Source organism: Phodopus roborovskii, unplaced genomic scaffold (genome assembly GCF_943737965.1).
Source record: "Phodopus roborovskii unplaced genomic scaffold, PHOROB, whole genome shotgun sequence".
NCBI classification, from domain to species: domain Eukaryota; kingdom Metazoa; phylum Chordata; class Mammalia; order Rodentia; family Cricetidae; genus Phodopus; species Phodopus roborovskii.
The window spans coordinates 300,115-314,564 of record NW_026125576.1 but is presented as its reverse complement, the minus strand read 5'-3'; the positions used below and the strand labels follow the sequence as shown (position 1 = coordinate 314,564).

The 14,450-nt window shown below is 41.2% G+C and overlaps 2 protein-coding genes across 3 annotated transcripts in view; one reads left to right on the top strand and one right to left on the bottom strand.

Moving 5' to 3' along the window:
* Btd (biotinidase) overlaps nucleotides 1-10,451 on the bottom strand; it is a 43,862-nt gene extending 33,411 nt beyond the window's left edge. The window contains exon 1 of the mRNA XM_051177848.1: nucleotides 10,327-10,451. Coding sequence (XP_051033805.1) covers nucleotides 10,327-10,358 — 32 coding nt within the window. The 5' untranslated portion in view covers nucleotides 10,359-10,451. The remainder of the gene's footprint in view (nucleotides 1-10,326) is intronic.
* Nucleotides 10,452-10,536: 85 nt separating this feature from the next.
* Nucleotides 10,537-14,450, top strand: part of Hacl1 (2-hydroxyacyl-CoA lyase 1) — a 36,348-nt gene continuing 32,434 nt past the window's right edge. For both annotated transcript variants that reach the window (XM_051177850.1, XM_051177849.1), the window contains exons 1-2: nucleotides 10,537-10,686; nucleotides 10,882-10,986. In XM_051177850.1, the coding sequence (XP_051033807.1) occupies nucleotides 10,597-10,686; nucleotides 10,882-10,986 (195 nt within the window). In that variant the 5' untranslated portion in view covers nucleotides 10,537-10,596. The remainder of the gene's footprint in view (nucleotides 10,687-10,881; nucleotides 10,987-14,450) is intronic.

The window sequence follows — 14,450 nt, the reverse complement described above, 5'->3', positions numbered from 1 at the left end:
TGGAGGGATACTCCCTTAGCCTAGAGACAGGAGGGAGGGCCTAGACCCTGTTCCAAATAACTTGACAGATTTTTATGATCCCTCCTGAAAGACATCACCCTCCCTGTGGATGGGGGGAATGGGACAGGAGGGATATGTTATGGGGCATGGGTGGGAGAGACAGGGAACTGGGATGGATATGTAAAATAAGGAAAAAAATATATATATATAATAAAATATAAATTACCACCACCAACAACAACAACAAAAGAATGCAAAACTCAAGAAAGGAAGGAGAACTTAGGGAAGTTCTCCATACCAAAGATAAAGAATCATTTGGAGACCAAATCAAAAGAGCAAAGGCAAAGGGATTTTTATGTGTTTTCTTTTGTGAGACAAGATCTCTCTCTTTGTGTTTGTTTCATTTTTGTTTTGTTTTGTTTTTCTTTCAAGGCAGGGTTTCTCTGTAGCTTTGAGGCCTGTCCTGGAACTTGCTCAAATTCATATAGATTCACCTTCCTCTGCCTCCCAAGTGCTGGGATTATAGGTTTGCCTGGCTAAAGACAATTTTTAGCAAATATTTATTTATTTAATTGTATGAGTATGGGTATTTCCTTCTATGTATGTATCACATGTGTGCAGTGTCTGTGGAAGGTATCAGATCCCCTGAAACTGAAGTTACAAGTGGTCATGAGCTGCCATGTGGATTCTGAGAATCAAATCCAGGTCCTCTGCAAGAGTAGCCAATGCTCTTAACCACTGAGGGATCTCTCCAGCCCAGGAAAAGGCATTTTTAAGGGCAAAAATCCAGGCTGTTACTGACACTTCCTCACAATAACATTAATGTTAGCAAAAGCCCACAGGATCATTTTGGAAAAGGAAATATGACTAAGAACTGTTACAAGATGTCAAGATTTGATTGAAATTTAAAAGTAACTAATAACAAGTTTGAAAATGTAAGAATTTGTGTTAGTCTCAACAGTTTCATCAGCCTTCCTTGAAAAACAAAACAAAACAAACAAAAAATTGTGCTGAAACTAGAGTTCTACTGAGCTTGAAGTAAATGAAAAACCCTGGCAGGAGCCTCATATATAAAATAAAACAAGGATGAGGTTTCTCTTCATAGAATTGCATGAAAATGTAGAACTGAGAAGAGTAGCCAAAGGTCCACGACCGAGAGAAAAGCAGACAGCAGGAAACACATGTGGAAATCAAGTGAGAAAATGAAAACTGAGAGGAAAAAGTTCTGTGAAAAGAAAAGGACATAGAACCTTATCAGCTGACCTAATTAGGAAGAAAAAAGAGAAATGTGAAAATAAGCAATAATAAAGTAAAAATAACAAGTACAGAAAAATGAAAAAACTTAGCTAAAATAAGGAATCCCCCAGAAAACATCTCCAGCACTTGGAAGGTTGAAGCAGGAAAATAACTGAGTTCAGGGTCAGCAAAACTGCTACGTTGTGAGTTCCATAGCCGCCTACATTGTCAGACCCTTCCCAGAAAAAAGAAAAATAGGAACACACACACACACACACACACACACACACACACACACACTTTAGCTAAAGAAGAAAACTGAGCAAAGGCAACAATCACAGATGAAATAGTTATGAAACAACCACTACCTGAATCTGGTCATCATCCCAACACCCCTCACCCCTGTTGCCCCACCCCACCCCCATCAAAGCCTCATCTTCCAATCTCAAAATAGGCCCAGATGGTTGCTGGAGGAATTCTACAGAGGAGCAAAACATCTCATTGCTCCTGGAAGCATCTCAGGATATAGAAGAATGTTTTCCCCAGGAGGTGGGACTCAGAGATTTAACTAGCTAGCACTCACTCCTTTTTCTTCCACCTCCATCTGCAGGATGTGTCTTCCATCTGTGGGAGTACCCTGTGGTGGCAAGATGACAGCTCTAACTCTGGGCACCACCAGGTGTTGAAGTAGAAAGTACTTGTCAGTTCCATGGACTTCCCCCAGGGCCCCTGCCGGGCAACCTCTTCTAGCTATGAGGAAGACTGGCTAATGTAAACTACTTTATCAACTTGAATACAATCATGGCTTTTGTCAGACATAGGAAACCGTTAGATATGAATTTCACATAAAAAAAATGTTGAGTATCTTTACACTAAACTTTTTCCACTAAGACTCTAAAACTAAAATTTAACTATGTATCTAGGTGTAGAAATTTTTGTTTTGTTGAGTCAGACAACCTTATCCATAAATGCTCCTGTAATCAAAACATTGACTTTTAGAACAATCACTTTTCTGTCCTTCCTCCCTTTCTTCCTCCCTCCTTCCCTTCTTCCCTCCCTTCCTTCCCAAACAACTTTGTTTGGGCTGGAGAGATGGCTCAGTAGTTAAGAGCATTAGCTGCCCTTCTAGGGGACCTGGGTTCAATACCCAGCAACCACATGACATCTCATGGCTGTCTGTACAGTTACATAGGATCTGACTCCAGCACACAGACATACACGCAGGCAAAAATGCCAATGCACATAAAGTAAAAACAAATGATTATTAAATAAAATAAAACAGCTTTGTCACTGCACATTAATTTACTGTTGCCCATTTGAAAAACAATAGATCTTTTAAGTGCCTTTGTGTCTATAGGCTCTTCTTTCCTCCTTATTTCCTCAAAACAGAGTAAAGATGCTCCCAGGAGATGGCTTGGTTTATAAGTGTCTGCTATGCAAGTTACAGTTCAGGTCTTCAGCACTCACGTGAATACAGAGGACAGTGGTGTATGATTTTAATGCCAACAGCGGGAAGAAAGGGGGGCTCCCTGGAGCTCACTGGCCAGCCAGTCTAGCTAAATTGGTGAGCTCCAGGTTCAGAGAGAGACAATGTCTCAAAAATAACATGGAAAGCAACTGAAAGACTCTCAACAAGTTACTGCACACTCCACACAGGTATGTGCATACAAAATACACACACACACAAAGAATGAGGCAGAAGCCAGGGTGGTGGCTCAGATCTGTAATTCTGGCACCTGGGAGGCGAGGCAGGAGGACTGAGTGAGATCAAGGCCAGTCTGGGCTATATCACAAGTTCCAGGCCAATCTCACTACACAGAGAAACCCTGTCTTAACAAAACAAGCAAAAACTATGAAGACATTGTCAAAATAGACAAATAAAATAGTATGATATAGGTGTTAAAAGAGGAAATAGAAAGTTTTATTTGGTATATATGGTAGAAATAGACCAAATGTGTATGTAATATATATGTAATTGTTTGAATTAGAAATGTATTCCATAGGCTCATATGTTTGCCCACTTAACCCCTTGTTGATGGTACAGTTTGGGGAGGTTATGGAGCTGTTAGGAGGAGTAGTCGTTCCAGATAAAGTATGTCACCGGGGTCACTTTAAGTGTTTATAGCCTCACTCTGCTCCTTACATATGGGAATCAATCCACCCACCCTACCCTACCTACCCCTGTTTTCCTGTGTGGATGAAAATGTGATCATCTAGCTTCCTGTTCCCACCACCCTGCCATGCATTCCCTGCCATGGTGGACTCTATCCCTCTGGAACTGTAAATCAAAATACACTCTTTGTTTTCAAACTTACTTTTGGTCATGGTATTTTATCATAGCAACAGAAAAGTAACATATATATGAAACTCAGTATGTATCTAAAGTGACATTAAATATAATTGTGGAATAAGAATGAACTGTTATAAATGGTGCTTGAACAATCAACTATTATGGTAAATTGACTATTACAAAAAGCAATCAATTAGTTCCCTCTCTATTTCCTCATAATGTAATTTATCTCAGAATCCAGTCTAAGTTCTTGTTGTGTCAAATGGGATATTGCAAAGGCTTACACAATGGGTCTATTTCCTCTCTGCAGCTACAAAAAAAAAAAAAAAAAAAAAAAAAAAAAAAACCCTCAGGTATCTAATGAGAGATGTCTTTCAATGGCAGATATGCCAGATGCCCAGACAAACAACCCTGTTTGTCAACTGCCAGTGTAAGAATAATCTATGTGACAGACAAATGACCACAGACTCATGAATGAGCCTGGGTTCACAGATATGTGAAATAGATGGTAGTCCTTTTAACCTCTAAATTTGGGAGGATAGATGTTCAAACAAACCTAATTGATAAAGATATTATGTAGAAATGACAAATGCAGCAGCCCCCATGTATATGTGTATTTCCTGGTTTGGGGGAACCAGGCCAATACAAGGCTTTCTCAGAAGCCCTGATGAAATAACAAAGAGAACATTAGTTCTGTGTCCTTATCCAGGAGCAGACATGGCAAGATCTGGTCTGGGCTGGGTTGAGGCCCAAAGGAGTTAAGTAAGGCTTTGGTTCCTGGGAACCTGGCTTTTCCCCTGAAGAGATTGGCATTGTCAGTTCCAAAGCTGCCATGGGCTCTGTCTACATACACACTTGAGATATCATATGTTCCCTTTGTACAACATTGCTTGATTAGCTTTCTGCCAACACTGTCCCATTGTATGATGGCTTTCTGCTGACTCTGTCCCATTTCCCTCCTGTAAAATGTACATAAGATGCTGTACTTCTTAATAACCTTGCTTCTCCCAGGCCATCAATTTATTTGAGACCCTCTGGTCCCAGAGTTTCTGGGTGTTTTGTTATTGTTGTTGTTTTCTTTCCCCTCATCCCTGGACTTCCCCCTCAAGAGACTGTCACTGAAGAACAACTAGCTGGTCCAAGTCATCTGATAGACTAGAGACTTAAGTATGAAGTTTGAGCTTGGCATATAGGTACACACTGGTGATCCCATCATTCAAGAAGCTAAGGTAGAAGGATACCAAGTTCAAAGCCAGCTAAGACTATACAGTGAATCCAAGCAAGGCCAAAGGAAATCAAACAAATACAAAAGAGAAAACAAACTTTTTAATACGGAAAAGACTTAATAACTTCAAATTAGGGACCGTTTATAAAATGAGATACAAAAAATAAAACATAAAGGAAAACAGTTGTCACAGATAATTATAAAAATCAGTATATCAAAGGTAAAAACAGGCAGATGTCTAGTTTGAGTCTAGCCTGGGTCAAGTAGGGAAATTTTTTCTCAAAAGCAACTGTAAACAAAATTAAAAGACAAACATTTGTGATATATAAAAGATATCTATAAGCCAGTAAGAAAAAGATAAGTAATCCAGTAAAGAAATTGGCAAGATATATAAACTGGTAATTAACAGACAAAAAGCCATCATAACTACATTTTGCTTCATTCATAATAAGAGTATCTTGGAAATGAGAAGTCATTTTATACCTATCAAATTGGCAGAAAACTTATAATTGTATTAGAGTATGTTAATTATGTATAATAATGGTTTTATTATGAGATTTTACACATGCACACAATGCATTTCAATCATATTCTCCATCATTACCCTTCTTTGTTCCCTGCTATTGGTCTTCTTCCTAACTAGCCTTCCTCAACAGTCATGTCTTTAGCTTTATTTACTCATTTTTTTATTTATTTACTTTTTTTTTTTTTTGAGACGGAATACCATGTAGCTCAGGCTGACCCTGAACTCATGATGTAGCTGAAGATGGACTTGAACTCATCCTTCTGCTCTGTCTCCTAAGTGTTAGAATTAGATGTGCACTACCATGTGAGGCTAGACCGGCAAAAACAGAAACAGTAAGTTTCCAATTGATGGAGAAAAAGGGCAGTTCTCACACAATGATGAATGTAACTTCTTACAGTGACTTTGGAGAACAATCTGTCAAACTGGTAATATCCTCACACCAGTATGACACACAGAAACTCTCACATGGAGGTAAAACATACAAAAATCTTCACAGAGTATACTAGTCATACCCCAAGAAACTAAATAACCTAAATGTTTGCTACTGTTTGGCCGTGGTCTCCTAAATGTTATTTTTACCTCAACATAGCTATGCTGGAAGGTGGGATCTAATGGGAGGTGTCTCCGTTATTTAACCTCATGAATTATTTAGGAATGAGTTGGTCGTCTCTAGTTTGGCCTTCTTTTTCTCTCTTTCTCATATATCTGCTTGTCTTTCTACTTTGAGGTCCTCACCAAAACCAGATGTAGCCATGTACTCCCAGACTTCTGAGCTGCTAGAACAGTGAACAAAAATAAATGTCTAAGTACTGAGCAGTGGCCAGGACTTGTAAAATAGACTCCATAAACCTTAGCTGCTTGGGAAGCTAAAGCAAAAGGTTCACCAGTTCAAGGCCTGCCTGGGCTACAGTGTGAGTTCAAGGCCAGGCTAGGCAACTCATAGACCCTGACTGAAAATAAAAAGCAGGGGGAAAGCCAGGGAAGGAGGTACAACAATTGTCTCCCCAGTGCCACAGAACAAATAGATAACGCCTAGTCTCGTGAGCACTTATACAACAACAGAAAATAGATTAAGACACTTTAAAATGGATAATAAGGTACTACAGATATTAAGTTCAAAGTAACGGCTCCCTCTACAGAGCGGGAAAAGAGATGCAGCCAGGGAGGGCCACACAGGAGGCTCACTGTGTCTGTTTACTGGGCTAGAACAGGAGCTGGCTTATGGGTATGTAGTGACTTCTGAGCCTTTCATGTGTCTGAAAGACGTCACAAATATTAACTATAAGAAAACAATAAGTTGTTGATAAGCCCCAAGAAGGAGCTCAAAGGTTATGATGAAGAAACCAGGTAAAGGGTTTAATTAAGTCTTTCACTACGAAAGTGTCCCTAGTTCAACCCCACACCCTGGGAACTTTGCAGTTTTATTTCAAGGAGAAACACAGTGTTGCTAAGCCATTATGCCTTCATAGCACTCATATCATTGTGGTGGTTATTTCTAATGCTAAACTCTTTCAAATTTACTTTAAAAAGAAAAAGAAAAACAAATCCATAATGGGTAAAACAGGAAAATCACTCGTTCTGTTTTCTTTCCATACTGTTCCCTACTTCAGTTCTAAGTTGAGGCTGCAATACACTGCTGAGCATAGTCCAGGCCTTGGGAGGGATCAGCTTTCTCTAGGTCAGGGGTACCAGGGAAATGTCTTCAGTGCCTTTCAACAAGACAGGGACCAGCAGCTTTTATTACTGATTTATTATTGAGCTGTCCTTGATAGCTTGAGAATATAAAATTGTTTTCCATTGTTTTGTTTTGTTTGTTTCTTCAAGCCCATCTCTAAACTTTGCTACTACACAGGTCATAATTTAAAGAGAAGTAAACAAAATCAACTTAACATGTTTCACTTGATCAACCATTTTATTACATTATTTTATGCTTGCTCTGTCTTTATTGACAATGTTTCCTACAGCACATTTCCTACTGTATAGTTTAAGGGTTGCTTTTAAAAATAGTTATTTATATAGATTTCCTTCTTATTTTTGTTCCTGGACTTTTACTTGGAGGTGGCATACCTTTGTACTCTCAGCTACTCAGAAGGCTGAGCCAAGAAGACCCAAAGTTCAAGGTCTACCTGGACAACTTAGTAAAACCTGTTATTAACATAAAAGAGTAAAAGCTGGGCTTAGTATTATGAAGGGCCCAGAGTAAGACTGAACATTAGCCCACCTACCAAGCTGCTTCTATGGCTTGACCCTTGTCCTATATTCTCAGTCACAGGAAGAGCAGTTGGTTAAAAATTAAGGTAGGCCCCCAGCTTTGTTAAGATAGCCACAGACTTGTGTAAACAAGCCTCTATAAACCCACTTTTGATCTTGTACAAATACCCTGTTATCACAAATTGTACTACTAATTATAAATGTTATCACAAGTTGTAAATTTCCAGAATGTCCTGTCACCCAGGACTTAACTGCAAATTATAAAAATTATTTTTCCTATATCACCCCTGACCCCCCCCCCACTCCTCCTGTTCTGGGTCACAGCGGTGATGGAATAAAGTTGCTTCTGCTCATCTAACTTTGGTGACCTTGACTTCAGTATTTGCTCCCAGTCCCAACAGGTGTAGTAGCTGCCAAGCATTCACAAGGCCCTGCGATTAATCCCTATACCAGAAAAGAAGATACATACTGTTTCCATTTTCTCCTAGGTCAGCCAGTTTAATTTTTAGCCATTCTACAATATGTCACAAATTTCCTATTAGCATTGATTGTCAACTTTAAACAGCCTAGAATTACCTGAAAAATTAGTCTCTATAAAGTAACTGTGGTTCTCTGGTTACATCCTGAGGGATGAATCGAGATGAATATTAATCAGTGCAGGAGGGCCTAGCTCACGAGACAGGCAGTCCCAGGCTGTATGATAAAGCTAGTTAAGTACCAGGCTGGGAGTAAGCCAAAGAGTGAGCCAGCAAGTAGATTCTTCCATGGTTCCTGCCTTGAGTTCCTAACCTGACAACCTTCTTCACAGATGGACTTGGAAGTGTAAGATAAAATAAACCTTTTCCTCCCTGAACATGCTTTTCGGCATGGTGTCTGTCACAACAAAATAAAGTTAGAATAACAAATAACCCTGACTCACTCTTTGTTTAACAACTGAGCACTACATTTTGGTAAAGCATGGTCTATTTTTTACAGGTTCAGATAGGGTTGTGCTTAAAAATAAGCATAAGGATTCCTAATGTTCTTGTGAACTGAAAGAGACAAAAATCACAATCCGGGAGCCATGGAACCATTGCCTATAGAAGATACCTTCTTCTGAAAGCTAATCTTCTCTGAGCATAATATTACAACTTTTTTTTTCAATCATTTACTTTTGAGTGAGGGTCACTCTGTAGCCCAGGCTGGCCTTTAGCTTGTGATCCTCCTGCCTTAACCCCTGAGTACAGGTATTATAGACATGCCTTACCACACCCTGCTCACAAGCCCTTACTAAATCACATGGTTACTTAGACATTATCTTCACCCACTTGGAAGAAAGTTGTCAAGCCGCTCCTCATAATCTCAGATCTAGACTCCTATAGTAATCACTATTTAGATCTGATGATTGAATCTGACCTTTGGAAAGCTTTGTCAACACAGCCTTGCCTTTTATTATTATTTTATTTCATGTGTATGGGTATTTTGCCTGCATGCATGTCTGTGCACTATGTGTGTGCCTGGTGCCCTCAGAGGTCAGGAGAGGGCATAGGTTTCCCTGAAACTAGAATTATAGATGGTTGTGAGACACCATGAGGGTGTTGGAAATCAAACTCAGGTTACCTGGAGGATCAGCCACTACTCTTAACCACTGAGCCATCTCTCCAACCCCCTAGCCTTCTGTTTTTTTAAAGAAAGTTAAATTTTAGGGCTGGGAATATAGTTCAGTGGTAGAGTACTTGCCTGGTATGCACAAGGTCTTATGTTCAACCACTAGCACTTTAAAAAAAAAAAAAAAGATGTATTCTTCCTTTGAGTAATAAGTGAATGTAAAAACAATGCCAAGTCTTTTCTTTCCTTCTTTTCTTCCTCCCTTCCTCTTCCTGTTTTTTTTTTTTTTTTTTTTTTTTTTTTTTTTTGAGACAGGGCTAGGTAAACTAGCTGGCTTCAAACTCAGATATCCACCTGTCTCCACTTCCCCACTGGGATTTAAAGGCCTTTTGATACGCATTCACATCACCTATGCCGAATCACTACAGGCATGAGAAGCATGAAATACTATACTGTGAACTGCAAGGCGAAGAACCAGCTCAATGACTTTTCTCTTTGCTAAATGGCAAAATATGGCCAGTTAAGACTGATCCTTTAAACACACACACACACACACACACACACACACAGAGTTCTGGCAAGGATTATTTTAAGAAAGAAATCCACACAAGGTGTTACAAATTGGTTATTGTCTATACAGCATGTGCTGCCAGTGTCAAGTAGGCTTAGCATCGAACCGGTAACTAGAAAGCAACCAACATAATTACTTTGGTAATAAGTTACGCAATCATACATTTAATTATTAACGTATGGCTCTAACAGACCTTAGTGATACTCAACTGGAACAAACATAAATACAAACCAGAGCAGAGGGCAGGGGCCACTGCGGTGTGAATAATGCTCTGGACAAGTTTATCTCGCGACAAGCAAGCTTGAAGATATCTATGATAAAGAGTAGACCTTTGCTCACAGACTTAAGTAACGTGCATGTTCTATGGAGTGCAAAACCACAAAGTTATGAAACCAGAGGGCACGGAAGCATGGCAACACGACCCACAGGACCTTTCCCTCAACTTTAACCCTTTCCCAAGCTACCAGCATCCCAGCAGCCTTAGCGCGGCTCGCCCCACCAGGGGAATCCCCGGCGGGGGACGGGGATGCGCGTATGGGCCACGCCCCCTCCCACAAGGTCCCCATCTGCCTTTACCCTGGAAGTGCGCATGTGCCACTAGCCTACGCGGGACTGAACCTACGCGGGGCCGAGTGGAGCCCGAAACTATGGCGAGCCACCTCAGAGGCTGGGTTTCCTACCTGCTCGGCATAGGCCGCGGTCTCCGGCTCATGCCGCCTCAGCCGATGGCGGGACCGGGACAAGTCACTGGAGAGTGGGCGTGCTTGCATCATCGCCTCACGGAGAACTGACTCCTCCCAGCCCCGCCCCTTCCCCCCTTTGCTGAAATCGGTAGGCTGCCCTCCCGTGCGTCAGCCGGTGTCACCTACAGCACGCCGTTGACTCTGAAGCTTGCTTGGCTAGGGAGGCCGTGGGCCGCGAGAGTGCCTTGAAGTAACTTTAGGTGCAAGATGCCAAGAAGTGACTCTGCAGAGGGTAGCGGCAATAGCGAGGAGCAGGTGTCTGGTGCTAGAGTCATCGCCCAGGCCCTGAAAACGCAAGTACGATGGATCGCTAGGGAGCTCAAGGCTCGGAGGAAGCGGGCGGGGGACCACGCGTTGTCATGGAGGCAGGCGGGCGGGCGGGCGTCCGTCGGTGTTGGCCCTTGCTTTGGATCTCAGAGAAGGACGAGAAGACTGGGTCACCTGCCTGGTGACTGGCGTTTATTCCTCTCTTTTCCCACCCCCTATCCCCAGAATGTGGAGTATATGTTCGGCGTCGTAGGCATCCCCGTTACCGAAATCGCCCTTGCTGCACAGGAACTGGGCATCAGGTACATCGGGATGAGGAATGAGCAAGCGGTGAGTGTGGACACAGCCGAATGGCAGCTACTCGCTGCACACAGCGTCCCGTCACTCCTAAATCATTGCATATACATACCAACGTTCCTACTTGACAGGAAAGTGAGGTGCAGAGAGATTGAGCCAAAACTTGCCCAATGTGAGTCATTGTGTAATGGCTTTTGAACTTGGATATTCTGAGTTTGGATCGGTGCTCATACTGTTCTACCCTAGTGTACTCTGCCATGCCCGAATGTCAGAATTGGAAGGGAGGGTTTTACCTTACTATTAGGCTGTAAGTTCTAGCAGAGCACTTGTGTAGTTTCATCACTACATATGTGTATTGTCAGTATCTCGTGTGGTTCCCTTACATGTAGGTGCTCAGAGAGCACCTGTGATGTGAATGATTGAAGACCAGGACTCATGCTGTGGGGTGAAAAATATTAGAGATGGTAAAGCTATTACAGGAACTCGGGTTTAACCTGGAATCCGGAAAAGCAAAGCATTTTATGATCCCACTTGCAACATTTCCTCTGGCTGCCCAGTCTTACCCCTTCAGCAATACTAGCTTAAAACAGCCTGAATCTGGTACAGATGGACTGGTTCAAGCCTGCTAACCTGAGTTCAGTCTCTAGGACCTACGTGGAAGAAGGAAGGAGATAACTCGTTCACGTTGTCCTCTGAATACACACCACACACACTTTAAATGACTAGAGAGATAGCTCAGCAGTTAACAGCACTTGCTGCTTTCTGAGAGACCAGGGTTTGGTTTCTGGCACCCATATGGTAGCTCACAACCTCCTATAACTCCAGTTCCAGAGGATCAATGGTTTCTTCTGGTCTCCATGGGCACACACGCACACGCACGACAGAGAGAGAGAGAGAGAGAGAGAGAGAGAGAGAGAGAGAGAGAGAGAGAGAGAGAGAGAGAGAGAGAGAATACATTTTTAAAAAGAGTCTATTCCGTCAGGCCAGCTGAGGCAGAGTCCTGTTTTCCACTCCCACTCCTGCCCTTTGACCTATGCTCTCGCCTCCTCTTGCCACCTTTTTTGTGACATCAAATGTGAGTTCCAGTGCAGCACAAGTTATGTTCACTTTTCATATCCCCACAGTGGTTGTTTGATGGAAGCCTTTGTATAATATAGGTGCTTACTACATTATTTACTAATTGAAAGATGTTTATCAACAAGGTTTGGAATTTATAGGCAGTGTTTTTAATCTGAAAACTGGTAGGTAATGAATTTGTGTTACTAACACTCATCCACCTCCCACCTTTTTTTTTTTTTTTTTTTTTTTTTTTCAGTGCTGGGAATTGAACCTAGGACCTTGTGAATACTAAACAAGCATTCTGCCACTGAGCTGTACACTTACCTTCCAGTTTTCTTACCTGGAACAATTTTCTAGCCTTTCTCCTGCATGGGAAATTATAGCTGTTGATTTACATTTTGTTGTTTTTCTAAAGGAAGTTATGCTTGTCACTGCATTTCTTTTCTTGCATTAGATGTGCTGAGTATATACTATATGCTTGGTATGTGTTGCATAAGCATTGAAGAGAAGGGGGCTTAAAGAGGAAATGACATTTATTTTCAATCTCCAAGTTTATCAGTTGGGAAAGTGAGGGCAACACACACACACAAAAGGCAACCTAGAATACAAGTCCTCAAAAAAGAAATACAAGCAAGAGACAATAGTAGCAGAGTATGTGGCTGATTTTCTGATAGCACAGGGAAGATTGCTCATGGAGGAAATGTTTGTTCATGAGGCATCAATATAGCTTAAAGGCATGGCAAACCATGAGAGTGGATAGGTAGGCCAAAGGATGCTTATGGAAAATCACAGCTGCAGTCTATGTCTACTCAAGTGAAATAAAAGATCTCAAGTTTTCAGCCAACCCAGTCAACTGAGACCTGGAGAGCTTGGGTTATCTTTCAGTGGTAGAGTACTTGCCTAACATGCCTGGTACCCTGGATTTCCCTAGTACAACAACAATAGAATTAAATAAACACATATAATCTTCTGAGAAAGCATCCCACAGAAGATGATGCCAGAGCTATCTTTGAAAAAAGAGTAGATGTTACCTAGGAAGGAAAAGGCTAGCTCTTGTGGACGTGATTGCTAGGGTAGGGGAGCAGATAAATGATAATGCTACTGCCTGAGGTTGATTAGAGAGGAGAAACAATCTAGAAAGGAAGATGGTGGGTTTAATGATGGAGTTGTTGAGAGGGAATGTGCAAGAAGACTCAGGATTCAGAGCATGTTTGTGCTTAAAAGAAAGGTTCACCTGAGTGCTGTTTGATTGCCATTCAGCTCCTTAGCACAGTTGAAACATTGATAGTGTGATTAGAAAATGGCAGATTGTCAGGAAGTTAGCTGTATTCTAAGTACTTTACATGACTGAGATCCCTAATTCATCCTCCCTAAAATGAATGGGTTACATTCATTTTATAGAGGAAGAAGCCAGTGTGCTAAGTTATTTGTCAGACTCACAGTAGAATGGTGGGGAACTGGGATCAGAATCAGAACACTTTGACTCCAGACTTTCCTGTCTTAAGAACGATGAGTACCAGTCCAAGGTGGTGGTGCAAACCTTTAATCCCAACACTCAGGAAGCAGAGCAGGGGGAAATCTATGAATTTGAGGCTAGCCTGGTCTACAGAGCTAGTTCCAGGACAGCCAGGACTACACAGAGAAATCCTGTCTTGAAGAACCAAAAAAAAAAAAAAAAAAAGATTTAAGTAATACTATAATGTCCTAGACAAAGAATAATTTTTAAATGCACTCAATATTTTTCCTGGGCATCTTGTATTTGATTATTTGATTCAATTTAGTGTTTTCTATCTTCCTTATAAGCTGGATTGAGGACAGTTGAGTGAAAAATGGCCAGGCATGGTGACTCCCAGCTGTATCCCATAGCTCACAAGGCTTACAAGGCTTCTTTACATTCAAGGTTGACCTAGGCTACAGGGTGAGATCTCATCTCAAAACAAAACACACAAAAAAAACGTGTTGGCCATAAAGAAATTTTCAACAGATTGCTTGCCAAGAATTGAAAGCATACAGTAAATAATGTGCAACTTGGCCATGTGGAAGCAAACTCAGTAACAGAGGATAACTGAAAAAAATCACATTTATTTTTAAAATATGTTTTTTTAATTTTGTTTTGTTACGATTTACTTATTTATTTTATGTGTGAGTGCTCTGTCTGCATGTATGACTTTATGCCAGAAGATGACATCATATCCCGCTACAGTCATAATGTGGTTGCTGGGAATTGAACTCAGGACCTTTGGAAGAGCAGCCAGTGCTCTTAACCACTGAGCCATCTCTTCATCCCAGAAAAGTCTCATTTAAAATATAGTAAATTAAAAAGAAAGGAAAAAGAAGCAACACACTCACTGGCTCCTATACTTATCTGAAAACTTCAAGCCAAATTGATCAGGGATAAAAGAGAAAACACAGATTACCTATGAGGAAAGGAAATACAG